Genomic DNA, 21868 nt, shown 5'->3' on the forward strand with positions numbered 1-21868 from the left:
TGGCATGCTATGCAAACATACAGGAGCTTGATGGGAGGCATTCTAGTGCATGGCTTCAATGACACAAGTGCTCACTGCAGTCTTTGTTAGTACTTAAGCTTTCCTTTATTATGGCTTTAAAAAAAATAATTTTTAAAGGTGCATGATTCCTTTGGACCACTGTTTAGGAAAGATTAGAGATAAAACATTTCTGGTAATAAATTAGTCATTTGTATATATGTCCAGATTAGAAAATGTCAAATATTGGAGAAAAATATATTTTAAATTAGCTCAATTTAAATATGGGGCCATTTCATGTAAATATCTAATCTGAATCTTCAGTGTTTCACGTATTTTATGTGTTAATTCTGTTATGCCCAGTCTTATGTCAATAAATTTCTCAACTATCCCAGGTAAGATATAAAAAAAATTCAATTCCTGCCAATGACTTTATCTGTCTTCATTATAAGCAGGATGAGAAACTTCTGTTCCTACATGAAGAGTCACAATAGGAAAATAATTCCCCCGATTCACTAGCAAGGGGAAAATAATACTGTAATTCAGCTGTGAACTTTCACATTCTGACTCCAGGACACTTCGATTCAGCAAACAAGGACTGATTCCTTTCAAAATTCAACCCTGGTTGACAAACACTGAGTTCACAGAGCCACAGATACAGAAGTTATGGACACTGACAAAAGTATTCCCAGGAAGGTGGCAGGGTTTTGAGGCGGTACCTTTCCTTCCACAGCAAATGTGTTCAGGAGGCTCAGGAGCATGACTCAATTTTTCTCAAAATATTATGACATTGTGATGAATCTTCTTCCACTAGGCCTGCTGAGACCAGAGAAACCGATCACATTTTTCAAGCATGCTTTGTATCAAGGCTCTGAAATCCCAAAGAAAAGAAACAAGCACATTTAGTTTTCATTGTTCTATTTACAAAGAAAAATTGTTTTGAACCCACAAAGAATTAAAGGATTCAAAAAGCTGACGGATTCTGTGCATCAAAAGACACAATCAACACAGTGAAAAGGCATCCTATCCAATAGGGGAAAATATCACAAATCATATATCTGATAAAGGGTTAATATCCAGAATATATAAAAATTCATACAATAACAAAAAAACGTGATTTAAAAACAGGCAAAAAGACTTGAATAGAAATGTCTCCAAAGACGATATACAACAGCCAACAAGCGTATGAAAAGATGTTCAACATCATTAATCACTAAGAAAATGCAAATAAAAACCAAAATACTTCTCACCTCATGCCCATTAGGATGGTTACTATCAAAAAATAATAGTAATAACATAACTACTGTTGGTGAGAATATGGAGAAAACGGAGCCCTTGTGCATCATTGGTGGGAATGTTAAATGGTGTAGCCCCTATGGAGAACAGTATGGCAGTTCCTAAAAAAAATTAAAACTAGAATCCCATATGATCTAGCAATTCCACTTCTGGGATTACACCCAAAAGAATTGAAAGCAGGGTCTCAAAGAGACTACTGTAGTCAAAATTATAGAGACAGAAAATAGATTGGTGGTTACGAGAAGCTGCATGGAGGGGGTCACGAGGAGTTGTTGTTAAATGGGTAAAGTTTAAGGTTTTCAAGATGATATGAACATAATTAACACTACTGAACCAAACTTAAAAATGGTTAAGATGGTGAATTTTATTTTATCTGTATTTTACCAAAATTAAAACAAAAGCAAAAAAAGCCCTGAGACAACTTGATATTTGGTACTAATAACTGTCTTCAAGAACTGAGTACACACCAGATTTGGGTATTCCCATGAACTTACAGAGTGTCTTGGTCACAAGTATGAGACACAATAATTACTTTTAGCCTCTTCCCTCAATCACCTTAATTAGCAGAGGCGTCTCACTCCCCTCATCTGTTAGTGAGGGGCTGGGACTGAATGATCTCTACAGCCCCACCCCCTTCTGAAAATCTCTGAGCTTCCACATTCCCCCAGCACCTGTGGAGACGGCATGACAAGGGCATGACAGGTTATTACCTCTGTCTTTTCTCCGCAATCCTTAGGATATCGCAGGTTCTAGTAAACCTCTGTGACAGCTCAAGGGTCAAACCACATTCCTGTAGCAATGACCAGGCCTGATCTGGGCCCATGGCCTTAGCTAACAGAAGTGCCACATTTTCCACATTGATGGGGGAAGCCCCATCACTGAAGTTCCCATTCTGTGACTTCTGGGGGGCTGGCTTTGTACTCTTGTTCTGTACGAGATGTAGGAGAAGCTTCCATTCCTCCACAGTCTCTGGGATCCAACCTACACAAACACACAGAAACACACAATTTTGGCTCTAATGGCTCTTAATGCTCTGCCTGCATATAGGAGACAGTCAGAACCATTGTGAAAACATTTAAAACCAGAACATAAGAACATAATATCATCCTAACACAAAATTGTTTTCTGAACATTTGTTGAATAAGTAATTCGTGATAAGGAAAGGTCACAACATTAGCTTCAAAATTCTTCATTTCGCTCACTTAGGACTCCTTGGGTACAGTCTAGGCTAGGCACATGATGTGCAGTGTGAGACCAACCAGACATGATGACCCCTACACTCTTCTGGAGCTCAGTCTAGTAAAGGAGGCAAACACAGACCTAAATCTATACTTATAAACTGGGCTAAGTGCATTAAAGGAAAAGGTCAGGGAACCATCAGAGAGAATGGCATGTTTAGGGGGAATCTGAGAAGGGCTCTGTGAGGACGGGATAGATGAGCAAATAGCTGAAAGACCGGGCAAGCTCAGAGATGCACATGCCTGTGACTCACATATGGACAAGCGTGAGGTCGCAGGGTGTCGGGAATGGAGGGTGAAGGAGCCTGCATTTCTGACAAAGGAAACATGGAAGGCAACTTGACACAGAACAGAACTGGAATTCAAGGAACTCAAAGAATGGCCTACAGTGCACAAAGGCCTGGATTTTATTCCCTTTTCCATGTAGCATGTTTCAAGGAAGGGAGCCACGTCATCCAATTTTTGTTTTTAAAAACCCTTCTGGCTGCTCCAGGGAAAATGGATTAAAGGTGGGAGAGAATGGAAACCAGATGACTATTCTGAGGTGACTGCAGCCATCTAGGTGAGTAGCTAGGACCAGGGAGCTGGTGGTGGAGCAAAAATATGTAGACAGATATGAGATACACATCCGGCAATAAAACTAACAACGCCTTGAAGAGCAATTAATATGAGTTATGGGGAAAAGAGAAGTGTCAAGAAAAGACCCCCATTTAACACACCAAGGGTAAGAACAGCTATTATTTTATTAACAAAATGGGCAGAAAGGATTTTAAGTGGGATTTATTTTGTTTATGCTTCTTGAATTTTCAGTTTTTATCTATAACAAACATTGTATCATGACTTTAAAAATGTAAACCACGTATATCTTAACTATTCTGTTATTATCTTAACTATTATCTGTTAACTATATCATCTTAACTATTCTGTTATTTTTCAGAAGGATATGTATGTTTATAGTTTTAGTCCTGCAGAATCACCTGGCCCTCCTCTTCGTTTCTTTTTAAAAAAAATTTTTTTTAAGCTTTATTTATTTTTGAAAGAGAGAGAGAGAGAGAGAGAGAGAGACAGAGTGTGAGTGGGAAGGAGCAGAGAGAGGGAGACACAGAATCTGAAGCAGGCTCCAGGCTCTGAGCTGTCAGCAAAGAGCCCAATGCGGGGCTTGAACTCACAAACCGCGAGATCATGACCTCAGCCGAAGTCGGACGCCCAACCAACTGAGCCACCCAGGCGCCCCCCTCCTCTTCATTTCTGAAACAAAGATGATAATTATTTTTCCAATAGTTGGGACATCTGAAGCTAACTAACACTTGCCAGTGAACTGGCTTTTTTGCTCTGTTCTAACTTTCCCTCTCCCACACCAATAGAGCTGCAAAAGGCTATAGGTCACACTGCTGAATGAAGGACCCTGATGTCATGCAGTTGGCATCTTTGCACTGAGAGGAATAAAGCAACATGAGAAAACAGACCAAGATGGACTCTCAGACCTCAGATATCAGTGTGTCAAAGCCCTGGCCTTCTGTCATTTTATCTGTGTTGGATTGATAAAAATTTAAAAACCATTTTTAAGTATTTAAATACTTGGGAAAGCTGGCTGCCACTCCACTTTAAGTTCATTTTAATGATACTGAACTGTTGGCTGTGTAAAAGGCAACATGGTGCAGAGAAAAGATTCTGAGCACAAACTTTAAAGACAGTCAGTGAGACCTGGGTCTGAACACCTGCTCCACCAGTTGTATGGCTTTGGGGAAACTAACTGTCCTTCCCCCAGACCTCAATTATAACTTCTGTAAAACAGAAATAACAGTAAATATCCCAAAGGTTTGTTATTTAAACAGCAGATGGAAAAGTGTCTAGTGTAGTGACTAACACATAGTAGGCACTTGCTAATAGAAAAATTGCCTATAGTTTATTCTAATTATGATTTTATAATATACTAAGTGGTACTGATGAAAACCAAAACAAAACAATGGGCACCTGGGTGGCTCAGTTGCTTAGGCGTCCAACTCTTGATTTTGGCTCAGGTCACAGTCTCATGGTTCATGAGATCAAGCCCTGAGATGCGCTCTGCACTGAGAGTGCAGAGCCTGCTTGGGATTCCCTCTTTCTCTGCCCTCCCCAGCTCATGCTCTCTCTCTTAATAAATTAAATAAATAAAAAAATAAGTAAATAAATAAACAACAAAGCAAAACAAAAGAAACCTCCACAAATTTGACAGCTAACCAGGATTACATACAGGATCACTGAAATGTTCAACCAAGTATCCTTATTGAAAATTCTGCAGTGGCTTCTAATATACTACAACCAAAAGTAACCAACTGGGACTTACATACCATTGTCCCCTTCCATCAGGCTCATATCGTTAAGACACACAATGTTGGTGAAGGCCTCTCTTCTTCTCTCCAGCTCCAAACAAAGAGTAAGATACCCAGGCCAGAAACTTTAAAGAAACAAAAATTGAAGAAAGGAATAAAAACAGTGAATTTATCTGGAGCTGTGCTGTCCAATAAAGTAGACATTAGCCTTAAATTTAAATTAAATAAAAAGTCAGTTCTTCAGTGGACTAATCCATATTTCAAGTTTTCAAGTGGCTAATGGCTACCATATTGGACAATGTGGTAGCATTATTCTATTATCTAATAGATAATAGAAATAATTAGAAATAACTAGATAATATTCCTATTATCTAATAGACAATTCTATTAGACAGCCTCGATCTAGAGTGTGTACGAAAAAAAGAATAAAAGCTAGAGATAAATACTGATATTTGAGGCCAAGCACTAGTTATGAGATGTGTAAGCTTATATATACTTTATAAACTTTCAGATTTCTTCCCCAAATATGCAAACTATGTAAGTTCTCCTTGACTCTTCCCTCTCTTTTATTTGCTATACCCATGGTTTATAAGTCCCACTGTATTTTCCCTCAGAATGTCCCTTGGATGTGCTCCTTCTGCTGCCATACTCATCACAAATTCAGTCATGCCTGAATTACTGTGACAGCTTCCTAGCTGGCCCTCCTATCTCCAACACCAGAGATGATTTTCAGAGAGCTCCATTTTTATCATGTCATTTCAGTACCAATAAATTCTTCTGAGGAGCTTTCAAGGTCCTACATGATCTCATCACCTACCACACCTGGCTACTTTCATCCCTTATTATCAATAAACAAATATGTATCAAGTACCTATCACTGTATGAATTAGAAATTACAAAGAAAAAGAAAGACATTGGTCCCTATCTCCAAAAGATTATAATCCAGGTAGAGCCATAAGATAATACTGCCAGGCAATAAATAACTAATATGCGGTATGGATAAAAAGCAATGGTCAGTTTCTCATGCCCTTGTTCTTGCTGTTTCTCTCACCTGACCCACCCTCCTCTTGGGCTCCTTTATCAATACAAATCCTGTCCAGCCTTCAGGGCTTTACCTCCAAAGTCTCCTCCCTCCTCCCTAAGTCCTTCACCAACAATTCTATTGAGCACATTCTAATCTCTCCCTTCTCAGGAACCCTGTATCAACTGTAACTCTTAGCACATAGTCTGGTGCTTAATTAAATACCATCCAAGTGCCTGAGAACTGGAGTTAGCTACCAAGGACCAGGGGGAGAGAGGAATTAGCAAAGGCCAATTTCTTCTACACAAAAGAAAAATATGTATAAAATTTTAAAAGAAAAAGACATCTACTTTACTATCACTTAAAATAAAAGTCACTTCTCTGTAGTAAAGAGAATTCCCAAATGATAAAGCATATCAATTCAGGTCCTTCATTATAAAGTTATGAACTAAGAAGCTAATCTTTAGCTTCTAAAACAATTCTCACTTACCCATGAGACCTACAAATGTCAGCCATTTTCTCTTTGGTTGTAAAATCTGCAGGGAGTTTAATGAGATGGAGCAGCAGCTGATTGTAACCCCAGGAAAGCAAGTGTGAATGGGGCCTGTGAAATGAACAACTCTCAGTGAATTAGACAAGAAACACTTTTACAAAATGCTTATGCACCATCTAATAGAGAAGTATAGAGTTTAATTATATTTGTCACATAATTAACATATTGTCACTTATTTTTCCCATTGTTATATTTTTATATTATAATATCCATTATATCATTATATCAATTATTATTATATTTTTCAAACATTTTTACTTGGCTTTTGAAAAATTAAAAATAGCTATTTTTCCTGTAACAAATACCTGTTTATTTTTTAAAATTAGACATTTTAGGTAATAAAAAGCAAAAGAAAGAAGCCTATAATTCTCACTCATAGACAGCCACTGTATCTCCTTCTAGACCTTTTGTCTAGGCATATATGATAGGCATATGGCGGGGCGGGGGGGCTTTTAATAAGCTTCTCTTAGAGGTAAACACAAGAGACATTTCTAATACATTACATGTATCAGTATGTATTTCTTATGGATTATTTTTTTTAGTCCCAAATCAAGCTATGTCTAGAAATTTCCAGGAAGAAAACATAGAATTTCCTCCCTCTAATACAGGTTTAACCATCAAGGACTCTTAATGTGGATACATGAAAGAGCTTAATTATCTGAAATCATGTACAAAATTGTGCAGGGATGTACATTTTTCTGAGAGGAATCATCGGAAATCTGTAACTCAAAAAATGTTCAGAACCACTAAGAAGTACACTCAGTTTCCTTACTACTATGACTTGGGTCAGTCTCTTCCATAGCTATTCTTGAAGTAAGCCCAGAATGCTATGAATGAATAAAGCAGTTCCATTCTAGGAGAACATCGGAGCTGGAAGGAGAACTTTTATACCTGGGGTTTCCTTCATCATCCATAGTGCTTGTGCTTGGGGGAGCATCGTGGCTCACTGCTAAAAGCAGCCAATCCAATCTTAAAGATTCTGGTTGTAGAAGGGACTCAAGGAAAGGTGGCCTAAAAGAAAGTTGGGGAGAAAAATCACCAATCTTCATGCTGAGAAAGGAAACATAAAATGTAGGAATGTGAAGAAAATGTTATTAGGGGACCAAAATAGTAGATGAAATGACTTGAAAACCCTCTGCTACAAAATGTCTAGAAATGCTGGTGAAAATCTAATAGCCTATTAAATGAACAGTTGAGCTCAAGATAATAAGGAAAATACCAAAAGGCCTAAAACAAAAAGAGAAATGAAAGCCAGTAGGGCAAATGTAAATCAATGAGATGAAGAAAGGGTGGGGGGGGGGGGCAGGTGTTGAAACCAAGGGCCATGTGGAAATAGGAAATGAGACCTCAGTCTAAAAAAGAGATGAGATCTGGGACTGAGATCCACAAAGAGCTGGGATATTATCAACAAAGAGGTGGCAATAAATCCACTCACCAGCAGAGACAACAAGGAAGCTTATTTGCCTTAGTGTAGGACGTGAAGCAGGGGTTTAATTTTACATTGATCATCACTGATTCACTGAGAATCCCTGAGACAGAGTGAAGAGAAGTACACTAGCTATGTGCACATTTATGGTATGTGTTGTGGACTGTGAAAGAACGGTACATGACTGCCAAAATCATCCTTTCCATAACAGGTGTGTCAATTGTGTGGCAGGTGGCAGTAAGAACATAACAACAGCTTATACAAGGGAAACAATGCCTTATCAAAAGAAAAGAGAGTCTGCAAATATTCTCGCCTTCTCACCGTTGATCTTCAGGCCTTGATTTCACCAGACTGTCTAAATAGGCCAAAAACTGAGCAGGATGATGATGACAAAGTTGCATGACATCCGAAGGCAAAATAGATGGGTAAAACCTGATTAAGGACCGAAGAGCAGATTCTCCAAACGTTTCATACAATCTGCATTTAAAAACAAAACCAGTTAGTCTCCAACTTCAATGAGATGATGTAACTTGGTTACATTATCTAAGCATTTATTAGAAATAAAAATGACAATCGGGGTGCCTGGGTGGCTCAGGTGGTTAAGCTTCCAACTTTGGATCAGGTCATGATCTCATGGTGAGTTCCAGACCCGAGTCAGGTTCTGTGCTGACAACTGAGAGCCTGGACCCTGCTTCAGATTCTGTGTCTCCCTCACTCTCTGCCCCTCCCCTGCTTGCGTGCTCTCTCTGTCTCTCAAAAAGAAAAAACAGTTTTTTCAAAAAGAAAAAAAAATGACAAGAAGCTGCCCACCATACAACTGAGTAAAACTTTAGAGATTAAGACCAAAACCAAAACAAAACACCATGACTTTAGTTCATATAAATGGCAGAGGACAACTTACCTGGCGGCATAAGCAATCAACAAAGGACTGTCAAAGGGGACTGAGTCATTCACTAACTTTAATCTTGTTGGTAGGTCTCCTTCCTTTATCTCCATATACGCAGGACTGGAACTTGCCATTTCTGAAAGATAAAGCACACCCTTTTCCTTTCATCTTGTAGCTGTAAATACTCAGTTCATGAACACATTCATCCAACAGTCATTAGTTATGGACCTACTGGGTGCATGGCACAATGGTTAAGCACTGGAGGACAAACAAAAAAAGGACAGGACACAATCTCTACTTTTAAGGACCTTAAAATCAACCTAGATTACCACATGGGAGCGAGTTTCCCAATGAGTTGGAACGTGTCCTGGATATTATATGAGCAAGAAATAAACTTCTACATCTGAGTTATTGTGACACCTTTATTCCAACAGTTTAGACTACTCAATTATTAAAATCTCTCTGTGCCTCACTCTTTTCACCCGTTAAATGGAGTAACACCCTCCATTCTGAAAATAATTCTAAGATAGGAAATGAAACCTCCTTAAGGTGTTTAGCACAATATGTGACACACAGTAAGTACTCAAAATATGGCATATATTATCTCTACATTAGTAAGCTACATAAATGATTTTCTTGTTTTTATATGACTGCATTTGTAACACATTTCATTTGAATCCCAACTTCTCCAATTTTGCTATATATATGTTTTCTGAGTATGACTTTAAGAGAAATAAAATGAATTTCTTATAATACAGTTGCAAATTAAACCATAAAAATTAAATTGAGTGGGAAACAGAATGGAGGTTGACCAAAATGGAAATAATCTTGTACTTAAATCTTTTTTTTAAATGCAAAAACGCTAAGATGCTATTGTCCTCTATACTGATTTCTATTTGATAAGGCAATCTGATTATTACCTTTCAATCCTTCAATAAAAGTATCCCAAACACAAGGACTTTTAGCGTAACTAAGCTTGATACTCTCCTTTGCTCTTTTCAAGTCCAGGACAAAAAAGTACTTCTTTATGAACTGACAAGCCAGAATTTCAGAAGAGTACTGTTGCAAAGTGTGGTCCACATGTCCACTTGTGCTTTTGGTCTCAGAATTCAATACATTCAATTCCAAACACAACGTTGCCAATTCAGCCAGATCCTTCTGAAGACTGTTAGCTATGCTGCATGGAGAACACACTTGGAAAAGGTCATCCAAGGGCTCCCTCAGACTACTTGTAGATTCACATGTTCTTTGATCAACAGTTTCTTCATTGCCTAAAGAGTCTCTTTTTTCTTTTTCATTATCTTCATCTAATACTCCCTTTTTTGACTCATCAAACAATAGCACATCCTGGTTTGATGCCATGGATGAGTTACCAGTATCTGAAATGCCTGAAAAGTCCTTCATGGCAAATGTTTTTTCTAACTGCGAAAGCCACTCCTGTAAAACCATTCTCAGAGACTTGGGTTCAAACAAAACCAGTGGGTCCTGTAGCTTGGTCCTACACAAGACAGACAAGTATGAAATTTATGTTTCATGTGTTTTTTTAAAACAAATTATTTCATGCTAAGCAAACCTACTGGATATAACATATTTATCTGGCATAAATGTTACTTTTCAACTCTTTTAACAATTATCTCAGCAAGATGACAATACGAGAGTAACTTTAATACTAATTGTTGAATTTCAATTACAAATGAGACTACCTTCGCCCACATGGTCTCAGGACCACTCCTGATGACCTTGAAGTCATTCCCATTCACTATAAAACTCTCCCATTCAGGGCGCCTGGGTGGCTCAGTCGGTTAAACATCCAACTTCGGCTCAGGTCATGATCTCATGGTTTGTGGGTTCAAGCACCATGCCAGGCTCTGTGCTGACAGTTCGGATACTGGAGCCTGCTTCGGATTCTGTCTCCCTCTCTTTCTGCCCCTCCCCACTCACGCTCGCTGGCTTTCTCTCTCTTTCTCTCTCTCTTTAAAATAAACAAACATTAAAAAAAAAAACCAAAAACCTCTCTTGTTCATAAATACTCACATTGCTTCTGCTGTTGCTACTTTGAGGTCTTGGAACTTGTCCTCTTCTTGAGGTTGACTAATTACTTCTTTTTTCTCCCTAGAGAAGTGTGAAAAGAGTTAGAGGGGATCAGAGCTTCCTTAAACAAATATTTCTAAGTGCTTACTAAGTGACACGTACTGTACTGAACGTTACATGACACAAACAGATGAATATAAAAAATGATCCACGGCTTCAGGATGAGTAAACTCAAGAGAGAAAGAAAGGCATGCAAACAACTAACCATAACATAAATGAGAATAAAATGAACGCTAAAGAGCGGCACAAACATTGTGTTCGTAAAGCACGGAAAAAGGAGTAATTTTTCTGATAAGGCAATCAAGGGAAGTGTTCCCAAGGAGGTGGTATGTGTATTAGGAAGAAAGGGGAGATGGGCACCTGGGTGGTTAAGTGGGTTAAGTAAACGACTCTGGATTTCAGCTCAGGTCATGGCCTCATGGTTCATGAGTTCAAGCCCAAAGCGTGCTTGGGATTCTCTCTCTCCCTCTCTCCCCCACACCTCCCCCCTCACATGTGCACCCTCTCTCTCTCTCTCTCTCTCAAAATAAATAAATAAATAAACTTAAAAATAAAAAGAATGGCGGGGGGGAATAGCACAGGTGAAAGAAACAGCATGAACAAAGGTAGTGAAGTGTACCCACCCAATGCTCTGACAGGACCAGAATAGAGAACACTTAGAAGCATGCAGTTGGAAATGAGGCTGGAAAGGTGGGCTAAGGTCAGAGTGAGGATTGCCTTAAATGCCACAACAATACCTGTACTTTTTGTCCTGTAAATGTAAGCATTCAGGAAATTATCCTATATTATCTGACTGTCTACCTACAACTGGGCCTGTGGGTCTCTCAATTCCTGGGTGAGTACTGGGCTGGTGTGCTTCTAATGCTCAGATCCTACGAACTGTGAGTTAAGGCAGAGACCAGATGGACAAGACATTTCACACTGTGCCAGACCAAGGGCTCTGCTACAACCCCACTACATAAGGACTATGCCACCAGCATATCATGCTGACATGACATCAATGCCAATGCTCTCATCCTACAGGCCAGAGAGCATTAGTGACTTACCCAAGGCCACACGCTAGTCAGAAGCACAGCAAGGACAAGGCCTAGATCTTTGGTAATCCTACTCTTAATCTAATAGTCTTCTCTAACATCCCAGAAGTTTGAAGGGATTTGGAGGGGAGGGATGTTGTGCAGAGGACAGATGAAAGAGGTGCTAAATTAAAACTCTCTCTCAATAGACTTGCTATGGGTAGGTGTCATTTTCCAAAACTTACTTTATGGTGTTCACATTTTTTAGGAGCTACACAATCTACAATGAACAGGGTCAGATGTGTGCCTTCTCTAATAGCACACAGTCTATGGTTTTCTTCAAAATGACAGTTCGGTCCTCTAGAATTTACCCAGATTTATATGTAAGAGCTTACTCAGTGTCTTCTTCTTTTGGGCAAGTGACTGGACTCATATCCTCTTCACATAACTGCTCATCACCCCTGGGTTCTGGTCTTATTTTCAAATCAGGGCCTGTATGAAGGGTGCCAATCTTCTCAGTAGTTTTACGTACAAAGCTAGAGACACTGGAAGTCAAATACCAAAAGACTAATATGAAAAACACCTCATTACTCCCAAGAACAAAAAATTCAGTACCTGAGTTCTCTCTGTTCCCATTAGTCCTAGAAAAGCAACTTGGACTTAATAAAAAGAAAGACTATATTTATAGCAACTTCCTTAATCAGCTACATATTTCATATAAGGCCCACATAAAACATGCAATAAAAATTCACTTCATTTACTAAACTGCCTTGATTCAGTGCTAAAGAAAAAGTCTTTAACTCCAGCTATGTCTGCAATGTTTCTATAACTTAGGCAAAGGAGGCCATGTAACCACCTGCCCCATACTGCCCAGCAAATTAACAGAATTTCTTCATGAAATTCAGTGGCTAACTAGTCACAATATAACCTCCTTTACAAGCAAAACCGTATCTGGTAAATGAATCATTATACTGTACACCTGAAAGTAATACAACACTGTATGTTAACTCTACTGGAATTAAAAAAAAAACAAAAAAACAAAAACAAAAAAAAAACCAGTATCCAGTAAGACTCAGATAAGTGGTTAAGTAGCTATACAAGTCTTTGCTCTCAAGCTGGAATGCCAATTCTAGGCCCATGGAGTAGTTGGAAAGACTTCCAAAGCGTCTCCAATTCTGAGTGCAAATTGAAAGGATAAAAAAAAAAAATGACTAATGATCTATGGAAACTGTTACTACCAGGGATGAGGAAAAAACAGATTTTTCAAAATTTTACTCTGTCTGGGATGGAAGACACATTTGTAACAACCCAAATACCCAACTACCCAAAGAGGGAAGCCAAACTGTCGAAGATGGAAATAACAGGTTATATGAGAAATAACCTAAAAACTTGTTTTTTCTTATTCAAAATGTCTTTCCATCCTCAGCACAAAAGTACCTAATGTGACAACTGAAATGAAACCAGAAACAGGATTAAGGGACAGGACTAATTAGTTTACCTTTCCTTGACCGCCTGAAGAGACACAAGAGGAGAAGGAGAACGAAATGGTAATGGAATGCTGAAGGGAAGGAATGTTTCATTCTTATCTGTCTCCAACGTCACGGGAACATGAGAAACACTGTCTGATGAATGTAATCAGGGGAAAAAGAAACAAAATTTAATCACACTGGAGTTTTTTTTATCTTTAAAAAAATTCTGAAATGAATAAACCAAAGGAAATGAAGGATTCAATACTGAAATCACAACTGAGCCAGATACAAATGAGCAGAACACAGGTTTACAAGATGCACGGGATGGTCCACATATAAAACACTGAGGCAGGTACCTTCATTTGCCTACTAACCCTGAATCCCCATAAGTCAAAAAGGAAGTTTAGAGTCTTTATTAAGCTCTTCTCAACAGTTGAGTCACAGGAATACTCGAACATCGAAAAGTGAAGGCAATGGCCTCCAGAACTGTAGTAATTTTTCATTCCTGATGGAAAATAATTGGGTTAGTCAAGATAAAATTGTTCTGCTCCTTTGATTAATGACTTCCTTTCTTAACTCTTGCAGCATTTTGATGTGTGATTAAAATTACAGACTGTATCAATATTCACCTAAACAGGAGGGGGAAAAACACAACTAAACCTAAACCCATTCTTCTATGCCAAACAGATCGACATGTTTGAGTGGAAAGTCTGTCAACATAATAAAAATTATTAACACCATGGAGAAAACTCAATGCACAAGTTAATCCTGGCAAAGAGAAGTCACAGAATATAACGGCTTCATGTCAGCAACCAACAAAACGCACCATTATCACCTTCATTCCCGTGTGAGCTCCAACTGTGATCCGGTTGGTCCTCTTCTTGATGTGAGGTGAATTCTTTGAGTCTCTCATCTTCTGAGAGAGTTTGGCTGTGAAGAGAACAAGAGTCTTCATCTGACTGACTGCTTCTTCTACTACTAATGATACGATAAATACCGGAGTCCAAGATGCTGAAACTTTCCTAAAAATAAAAAGAATCCCAAAAAAATCAAAATAAAACTTTCCTTCATAACACAAAAATGGTTTTTAAAGAGAAAAACCAACACGAGTAAGTAGCAAGTCAATAACAACAATTATGGCTTGATAGAACAAACTGGTGAGCAAGGTTTAGGCTTCCGGCAGCTGGACCACCCTCACATGCTGATGACGTCACACTAACATCTTTCTCTAGCTTGCCTCCATGAATCCTGGCTGTGAGAATGGGGAGTCACGAAGACAACCCTGAGCTGCACTATGACTCACATTAGCATGAAGCATCTGAAATCACAGATTAGGAGCAACTTAACTTGTGCTGGAAGCTATACGAGGTACTAAAACAGAATATAATAAACAATGACGAAACAAAATATGGCTCCACGACATACCTAAGTGGAGGCTTCATAGGGCTGCCCAACGGCTGAAAGAAAGCCCCTCTTGACAACTCTCCCCTCTCTCTAAATCTATCACATGGAAAGAAGATAAGCTTTGGGATCTCAAGAGATATAGGAGTACAACCTGAGGAAGAAAAGACTTACTGTACAGATAAACCCTTTGAAAAGTAAAAATACCTACATGTGATGAAATGGAACTTCTTCTACTGCTGCAAGCTGAATCCAAAGGTTCGAATTTTAAGATCAATTCTTCCAGTTGAGAAATCAGATCACTATAGGTTGTGAGGTCCAGCTGAGATTTCAAATGCTCCAACTTATCCACAGTCAAAGATTTTCTTCCCTAATGAAAGGGTAAGTAGAAACCAAGTAGAATAGCTTACTATTTATAATGAAATCTAAATTCAGTGGCCAATATACTGAAAGAGATCTAACAGAGACCATAAAACCTCAAAGTTGCTTTAAAAAGATTTAACAAGGTAGTAAAAGAGTTAATGAGAATTATCTTAGAAATTAAGAATTAAATGCTATTGTACACACAATCATTCCCCCTTAAAACAAGGTCTGAAATTCAAGTAAGTTTATGAGAAAATTTAATTTTCTTTTAAGTGGGAAGTATTCCCTTTTTCTTACCCTCCACCCACCCCTAGATTTATATGCCATGCCTCCTGTAGGGATTTATGGGGGTTTCATTTGCTAATAAAGACAAGCAACTTTGTAACACAATCCTGCAGGCTAGGGTGGTTTTAACAACCGAGATGAGTATGTAAGCTCTCTGACTCACTCTGCTGGCAATGATAGAGTTTTGGAAAAGACAGCAGGTGCAAGCCGCTAGGTTCCACAGGCCTCTCCTCAGCAGGCGCTCCACACAGCGTTCCACAGATAACAGAGAAAGATGTGAGACTTTCCCATTCAGGTGCAAACAGAACAGCTCATTCTTGTAGACGGCCACATCCTGAATATCTACAAAAACCACAGGGGTGAACACACACAAGTTTAAGCAAATATTCCTTTTCCATTTTGGCAAGGGCTGCAATCATTCTAAGAAATTCATTTTTTACAATGAGTTTGACTTGACTGAATTTCATCTCACTTATACTTGCATTTCAATGAAGAAATCATATTTTAGACACTTCTAAAAAAATAAGAGACAAACGCATCTGTTTAATCTAAAATTCTATGTTTAAAATCTGTTCTAAACAAAACAAATGAGCAAAGGAAAGAGAGAAAGACAAAGAAACAGACTCTCAACTATAGAGAACACACTGATGGGTACCAGAGGGGAAGTGGGTGGGGGATGGGTGAAATAGGTGATGGGGATTAAAGAGGGTACTTGTCCTGATGAGCACTGGGGTGATGTATGGAATTACTGAATCACTATACTGTACACCTGAAACTAATATTAAACTGTATGTTAACTACACTAGAATTTTGAAAAGTAATAATATAATAAATAAAAAAATAAAATGCTACTTTCTATGAAAAGGAATTGGGACTTTAAAAGAGCACTCTACATTAGAGGCCAGACTACAACAGTTCTGAGAGTTACAGTCTAGTGTCAATGAATGGATTTTTAACACAGCATGTAAATTGACAAACAATTCATGAGAAAAATACCTGTCTTGGCAGAACATCACGAAAGGACTTAAAAAACTAGTTTTTGATATCACTTATAGGTAGAATCTAAAAAAAGCCAAACAAGTAGAAGCAGAGTAGAATGGTGGTAACCAGGGGCTGGAGGGGTAGTGGATGTTGGTCAAGGGGTACAAAGTTAGAAGACAAATAAGTTCTAGAGATCTAACGCACACACAGCATTGTGATTACAGTTAACAATAATGTATCATATACTGCAAAGCTGCTAAGAGACTAGATATTAAATGTTCTCATCATGAAAGATAGTAATCATCACAATATATAGTTGACCCTTTAACAACATGAGTTTGAACTGCACAGGTCCAATGATATGTGAATTTTTTTCAATAAATATACTATGGTAAATCTATTTTCTTTCTTATGATTTTCTTAACATTTTTTTCTTCTCTAGCTTTATTGTAAGAATACAGCAAATAATACATGTAACATACAAAGTATGTAAACTAAGTTATCAGTAAGGCTTCAGATGAACAGGAGGCTATTAGTAGTTAAGTTTGTGGGGAGTCAAAAGCTACATGCAGATTTTCGACTTGTCTGTGCCCCTCACTCCCACGTTGTTCAGGGGTTGACTGTGTAACTGTATCAAATCAATACTTTGTATGCCTTAAACTTATACAGTGTATATGTCAATTTTTAAAAAAACAAACTCGTTTTAAAGGGACAAGCTTAGTGAACTTAATCCACAAGAAATCAATATTGATCAGATTGGTAAATAATGGTTCCTCTTTTTTATATTTCTACAAGGTAGAAAATGACCCAAAAAGATAAGATACACTCTCTGAGTAGCAATGCTAACACGACAAGATGTCTTCTATTTCTGGTTTAAACTAAAAAAATATAGAGATTGACTTTCTCTGCCTCAGCCACCTAAAATGCTGTTGCTCTCACAAGGACTTCTTGAACCTCAAACTATTAAGACACAAAATGGAAGTTCAAGCAAGACTTCCAACAGGCATCAAAATTCAGGGTAAACAGAAGGAAAAGATTAACTCATTCAATCCTTAGCAGCGGTTACTAATATTAAAGAATAAATGGAAACTGTATTTAAAACTACCCATGAAAAACTAAATAACTGACCACAAATTCACAAGTGGATGCTTGGATTATACCTTATGGTGGGAAACGTCTATGATGTTAACCTTTATAAGAAATGTCACCTCATTCTATTTCTCTACTTTTCACACTGCAAATGAATTCTCCTACAATAACTAAATCCTTCACAAGCATGAGATTAAAAATTACATAAGGAAGAAAAATGCAATTACCTTTGATTTCACTCCAAAGAAGAACTTGAACATTCTGAGGAATGAAAATATAAATTCCTCTTTCTGTCCACGTCAGCACACAGTGCTCACTGCAAAAGAAAAGAGAAGTTAAGAGAATTCTAGTTTGCTTGGATACAGAAGTTTGTGATACAATTCCCTGAACTCAGACCCTCACATCAGCTATAAAAGTAAATTGAGACTGTACAAAAAAAAGAAAAAAAAATCACAACAGTGATCCAGTTAATCAAGTCCTGACACCCCTTTTATGTCTGTAGCAAAAGCCCCCTAAAAAATATGATGCCAAACTGGGAAAAATTTAGATACATACACTAAAAATCTTCTAGAAAAAGAAAAGGCTGGTATCTTACCTAATGTTTGTTAAAGCAACCAAATTCCCCCTAACTAGTATAAAATGGGCACATTTAAAACAGATGACATACCTCACCACAAATCACTGCTCTAGTGAAACAATTTTAGGGATGGTAATATTTTGATGTCCGTAGTTGTGAGCAGGCAATAAAAGGTTGAAAACTCCTGGTCCACTATCTGCCAGGAGCTTTATCAAAGGCCCTACCTATTATCTAACCTTGTGGCAGCCCATCAAGATAGAAGTGTTTTTTCCTTTTTTCTTAAAAATAAACACTTAAAACTTAAATAATATGCCCAAGGACAGTCTGTCTCCAAACCTGGACTTTTCTCTCTCTACCTCACAGAACGTACTTTTTCTCTCATTTATCCTCACTGACCCATCTACCAACTATTATTATCTAGAATCCTGATTATTCCACGAAACTGCATTTTCAAAAAGTCATATATTTCCTAAATGCCAAATGAAATAACCCTTCCTTATCCTTTCTTCTTGATCCTCATGCAGGGGCCAAACCCCACGGACTGTTCCTTCCTGAATCTCACCTCCCTGGACTCCGGGACACTGCACTTTGTTGGTCCACCTCCTTCCCCAGTCCTCTGCTACTCTCCACATCTCTCATTTCTTTCATACTCCTTTGCTTATATATCTCATTTACCCTCTCAAGGCTGCTACTATTTCTCATATACCACTGGTAAACTCTGTTTCTTCCCCTTGGTCAGGGCAGCCGAGCTTGTAATACTCTCACTCTAGCCATTTCCCAAGGATCACAGAAGCGCCACGCCCCTCTGGAATCCTCCGAGAGCCGAGGGCAACTACTCTTCCTCCTGCACTCATCCTACTTCTTGTCAACCCTGTTCATATGGCACTTAGTCATGTACTGCACTGTTGGAACCCTTTTTCTTTATTATTGTTCAGATTTTTGTAGAAATACCACATCTCTCCAACAAATTATAATCTTAAAAACAGGAACCTTTTTTTTCTTTATACCCCCAAGAGTACTAAACATGGTACTATGTGGCTATGAAACTAGGAGTGGTATTTAACAGGAACTGGATCCTCACACAAATATTAAACATCTTGCCAATATAAGACCAGATCACTGTCGCTATGGGAAAATAATCTTTGACACAAAGATGGAAGAAATAGTCAGAATGCTAATCCAAAGGAAGAAAAATTGGAAGGCTACCTTCAGGAGCCAGAGGAGAAAAAAGCAAGAGGCCAGAGGACTCCTAAGTAGAGTTATAAGATCATGATTTTGACACTGAAAGTGATACTCAACTTGAAAAGATTCCTTAGGAAATCTTAGGAGAGAGGTTCAGGTAAAAGCTGATACTTTGTAATTTACACATCCCTCATCCCCTTGTCCTTTCTTTGATAATAAAGGGACGAGAACGCAGCCTAAGAGCATTGGTTAAAAACTCAAGGAGGGAAAAGGGATACTATTTACCCAAAAGAAAACTAAGCATATAAATTTGCCTCCCTGTGGGATTTGTGTGTGTAACAGTAAAGGTTACTATAGGACACAGGTGTATAGGTGAGGGGGGAAAAGGAAACAAACAGGAACAAAAAGCCCTCCTACTCATGATTAAAAAAAAAAAAAATCTTCATTGAATTCTTTAATTGAGCTATTACTTGAGAGCTTACTATGTGACTAACACTGTGCCCACAGCAAAGGAGTTGACAATCTGGTGCTGGGATGGATATTCAAAGTACAGTGAAATAGGGGTGGTGACAGAGGAATGAAAAAGGGTGACAATAGTGCCCAGGAGTAAGTGTCTAATCTAAGCCTGCTGGAAGAGTCTGCAAAGGCTTCAAACTGGCATTAATTATTGCTTAAGCTGAAGAGTAGGCACAGCCAGATCATCAAGGGCTTTGTTTGCTATGGCGGAAACTGTAACAGGAGCTTTAAATAGCTTAACTCAAAAGAGTAACTCTACCAGAAGAGCCAAGCAGACCATGGTCTTGCCATTAGAAAACACACCCTTGAGTAAAGGACTTCCTCACATATCACATCACAGTCAGAAGGGTCTATGTGCCAGATGCTATGCCAAGCACTAAGAATAATATAATGAACCAAACAGAAACAAAGCCCTTATAGAACTTACCCTCTAAGAGTAAGACAAACGTAAATGCTGTATGAATATGTAATTAGAAATCGTAAAAAGTACCATAAAGGAAGAGTTTTTAATATGCTTTACCTAATTTTCAGGGAGAATCATGAATTTACTAACGTGATTTATGAATTTATAATTTAATGTGAAATACGTCAGTGTAGGCAGTGTGACATATACCTACATTAGTTAGGGGCAATTAGTTCACATTTCAAAAGTTTTTTTAAAAAATCACATTCTAAGAGCGATTAGTTAGCCTTTGAAAGAACCCAATCAGCAGTCCCTATAACAGACCACCGTAAAACAATCTCTAAATAACATTCTCTGAATCTGCATTAGAGATCTTAACATGTTAGCTTAAGGGATACTGGAAATAATATCCATTGATGAAATGAGCTCAAGATATACAGACTGGCTAGAAATCATACATTGGCACCCCCATGCTTGAAGAACAAGGTGTAAGAATTGGCAAACCCAGCCTTTAGTGACACTGTGTGCTGCCCCTTAATAGAGGACTTTAGCACCTAATCCAACTGGAAGGCTAGCTGAACCCTGATGTTAGAATACAGCTGAATGTGCAGATCTTTCATGCAAGGTACTTGTCGGAGCACCTGAAGGACAGAAGCTGAAAGTTCACCAAGCTTACAAGAACAAGTTCTACAATTATTTTTGTGCCAGAAGCATACATCTGTGTGGCTGACTTCAGTCTGAGACTTGCTTTCATTTTAACCTCCCACCAGGCAGGGGAGGTTATGAAAAGAAAAGAGTACTGACAGTTCTTAGCTCTAATTGTCAGAAGTTCCCTGACAATTATAGACTGTCCAATTGGTTTAGGTCAATTTGAAACAACAAAAAAAGAAGCATACTTCTATGATCTTTTTATTCCTCTTAGAACACGTCATGTAACATAGTCATTTCCTAATTTTCCAAAAATATCTTAGTACAAAAACAACGTTTAAAAACCCACCCGTGAACAAGAAACAAAGAGACAAAGTTAAGTGCTCGTTTTTTTTTTTTTTTGAACGATCAAAAGGAGAAACTTACCTAAGGTGCAAGAGTTTGGGGAAAGACAAAGACTGGGAAGATCCAACTGTATGATCATACTGAGGTTCAGATCTAGGAAGTAAACAGTCTGTTAATGAATTAACCACAACAAAAATGTATGCTGTTCCCTACGTAGGAAAAGTTTTGCAGCATCTAACTCATCTGCCTTTATTCAATCTACTTTAATCGTATCAAAGATAGCTGGTTAAAGGCTTTTTGGTTTCTCTAAATCTTGAGTAAAAATTCGACTTCACTTTTAGAAAGCATAATCTTTAATGCGTCTAGAATATCAGAGATTTCAACCGAACTCCTGCATGTAAATTCCTCAGATAGTCCCTATCAGCAATACAAATCATTACCTTAGAGTAATCACAGGGAGAGGTGGTGACGAGAGGAGTTTCTTAAACTGATGTGTGCTTATAACTTCCCCATCAAAGTTCACTTCCCACATCCTAGAGCCAGGGCGAGCACAATATATTAGGGGTTGCTGGCCTGCAGAACATCTTCCAGGGAAGAAACAAGCTCCATATTCTCCATCTCTTTCCTTGCTTCCGATTTTCCAAAATTTTTCTCTAATCCCCCCAAAAGAAAAGAAAGCACGTTTATTTATAAAAAAGTCAAAAACAAATGGCACTACTAATGGACATAATAACCCTATGGCCATAATAACCACACCCACAATATCTTCTCTGTAT

General features: G+C 38.2%; 1 protein-coding gene across 7 annotated transcripts in view; it reads right to left on the reverse strand.

The window, feature by feature from the left end:
* Nucleotides 1-21868, reverse strand: part of HPS5 (HPS5 biogenesis of lysosomal organelles complex 2 subunit 2) — a 60453-nt gene that overhangs the window by 21428 nt on the left and 17157 nt on the right. For 5 of the 7 annotated variants that reach the window (XM_019812150.3, XM_006937131.4, XM_023239634.2 and 2 more), the window contains 17 exons: nt 21533-21745; nt 21174-21245; nt 17649-17737; nt 15515-15693; nt 14915-15073; nt 14129-14324; nt 13332-13455; nt 12229-12378; nt 10764-10841; nt 9650-10227; nt 8745-8865; nt 8165-8320; nt 7309-7428; nt 6355-6468; nt 4862-4968; nt 2004-2274; nt 83-868 (listed from right to left, as the gene is read on the reverse strand). In XM_019812150.3, coding sequence (XP_019667709.2) covers nt 808-868; nt 2004-2274; nt 4862-4968; nt 6355-6468; nt 7309-7428; nt 8165-8320; nt 8745-8865; nt 9650-10227; nt 10764-10841; nt 12229-12378; nt 13332-13455; nt 14129-14324; nt 14915-15073; nt 15515-15693; nt 17649-17737; nt 21174-21245; nt 21533-21745 — 2788 coding nt within the window. In that variant the 3' untranslated portion in view covers nt 83-807. Of the gene's footprint in view, nt 1-82; nt 869-2003; nt 2275-4861; nt 4969-6354; nt 6469-7308; nt 7429-8164; nt 8321-8744; nt 8866-9649; nt 10228-10763; nt 10842-12228; nt 12379-13331; nt 13456-14128; nt 14325-14914; nt 15074-15514; nt 15694-17648; nt 17738-21173; nt 21246-21532; nt 21746-21868 lie in introns of those variants that run through there. The other 2 variants (XR_006586428.1, XM_003993038.5) reach the window with 2 other exon arrangements.

The sequence above is a fragment of the Felis catus genome, chromosome D1, assembly GCF_018350175.1.
Source record: "Felis catus isolate Fca126 chromosome D1, F.catus_Fca126_mat1.0, whole genome shotgun sequence".
Lineage (NCBI taxonomy): Eukaryota > Metazoa > Chordata > Mammalia > Carnivora > Felidae > Felis > Felis catus.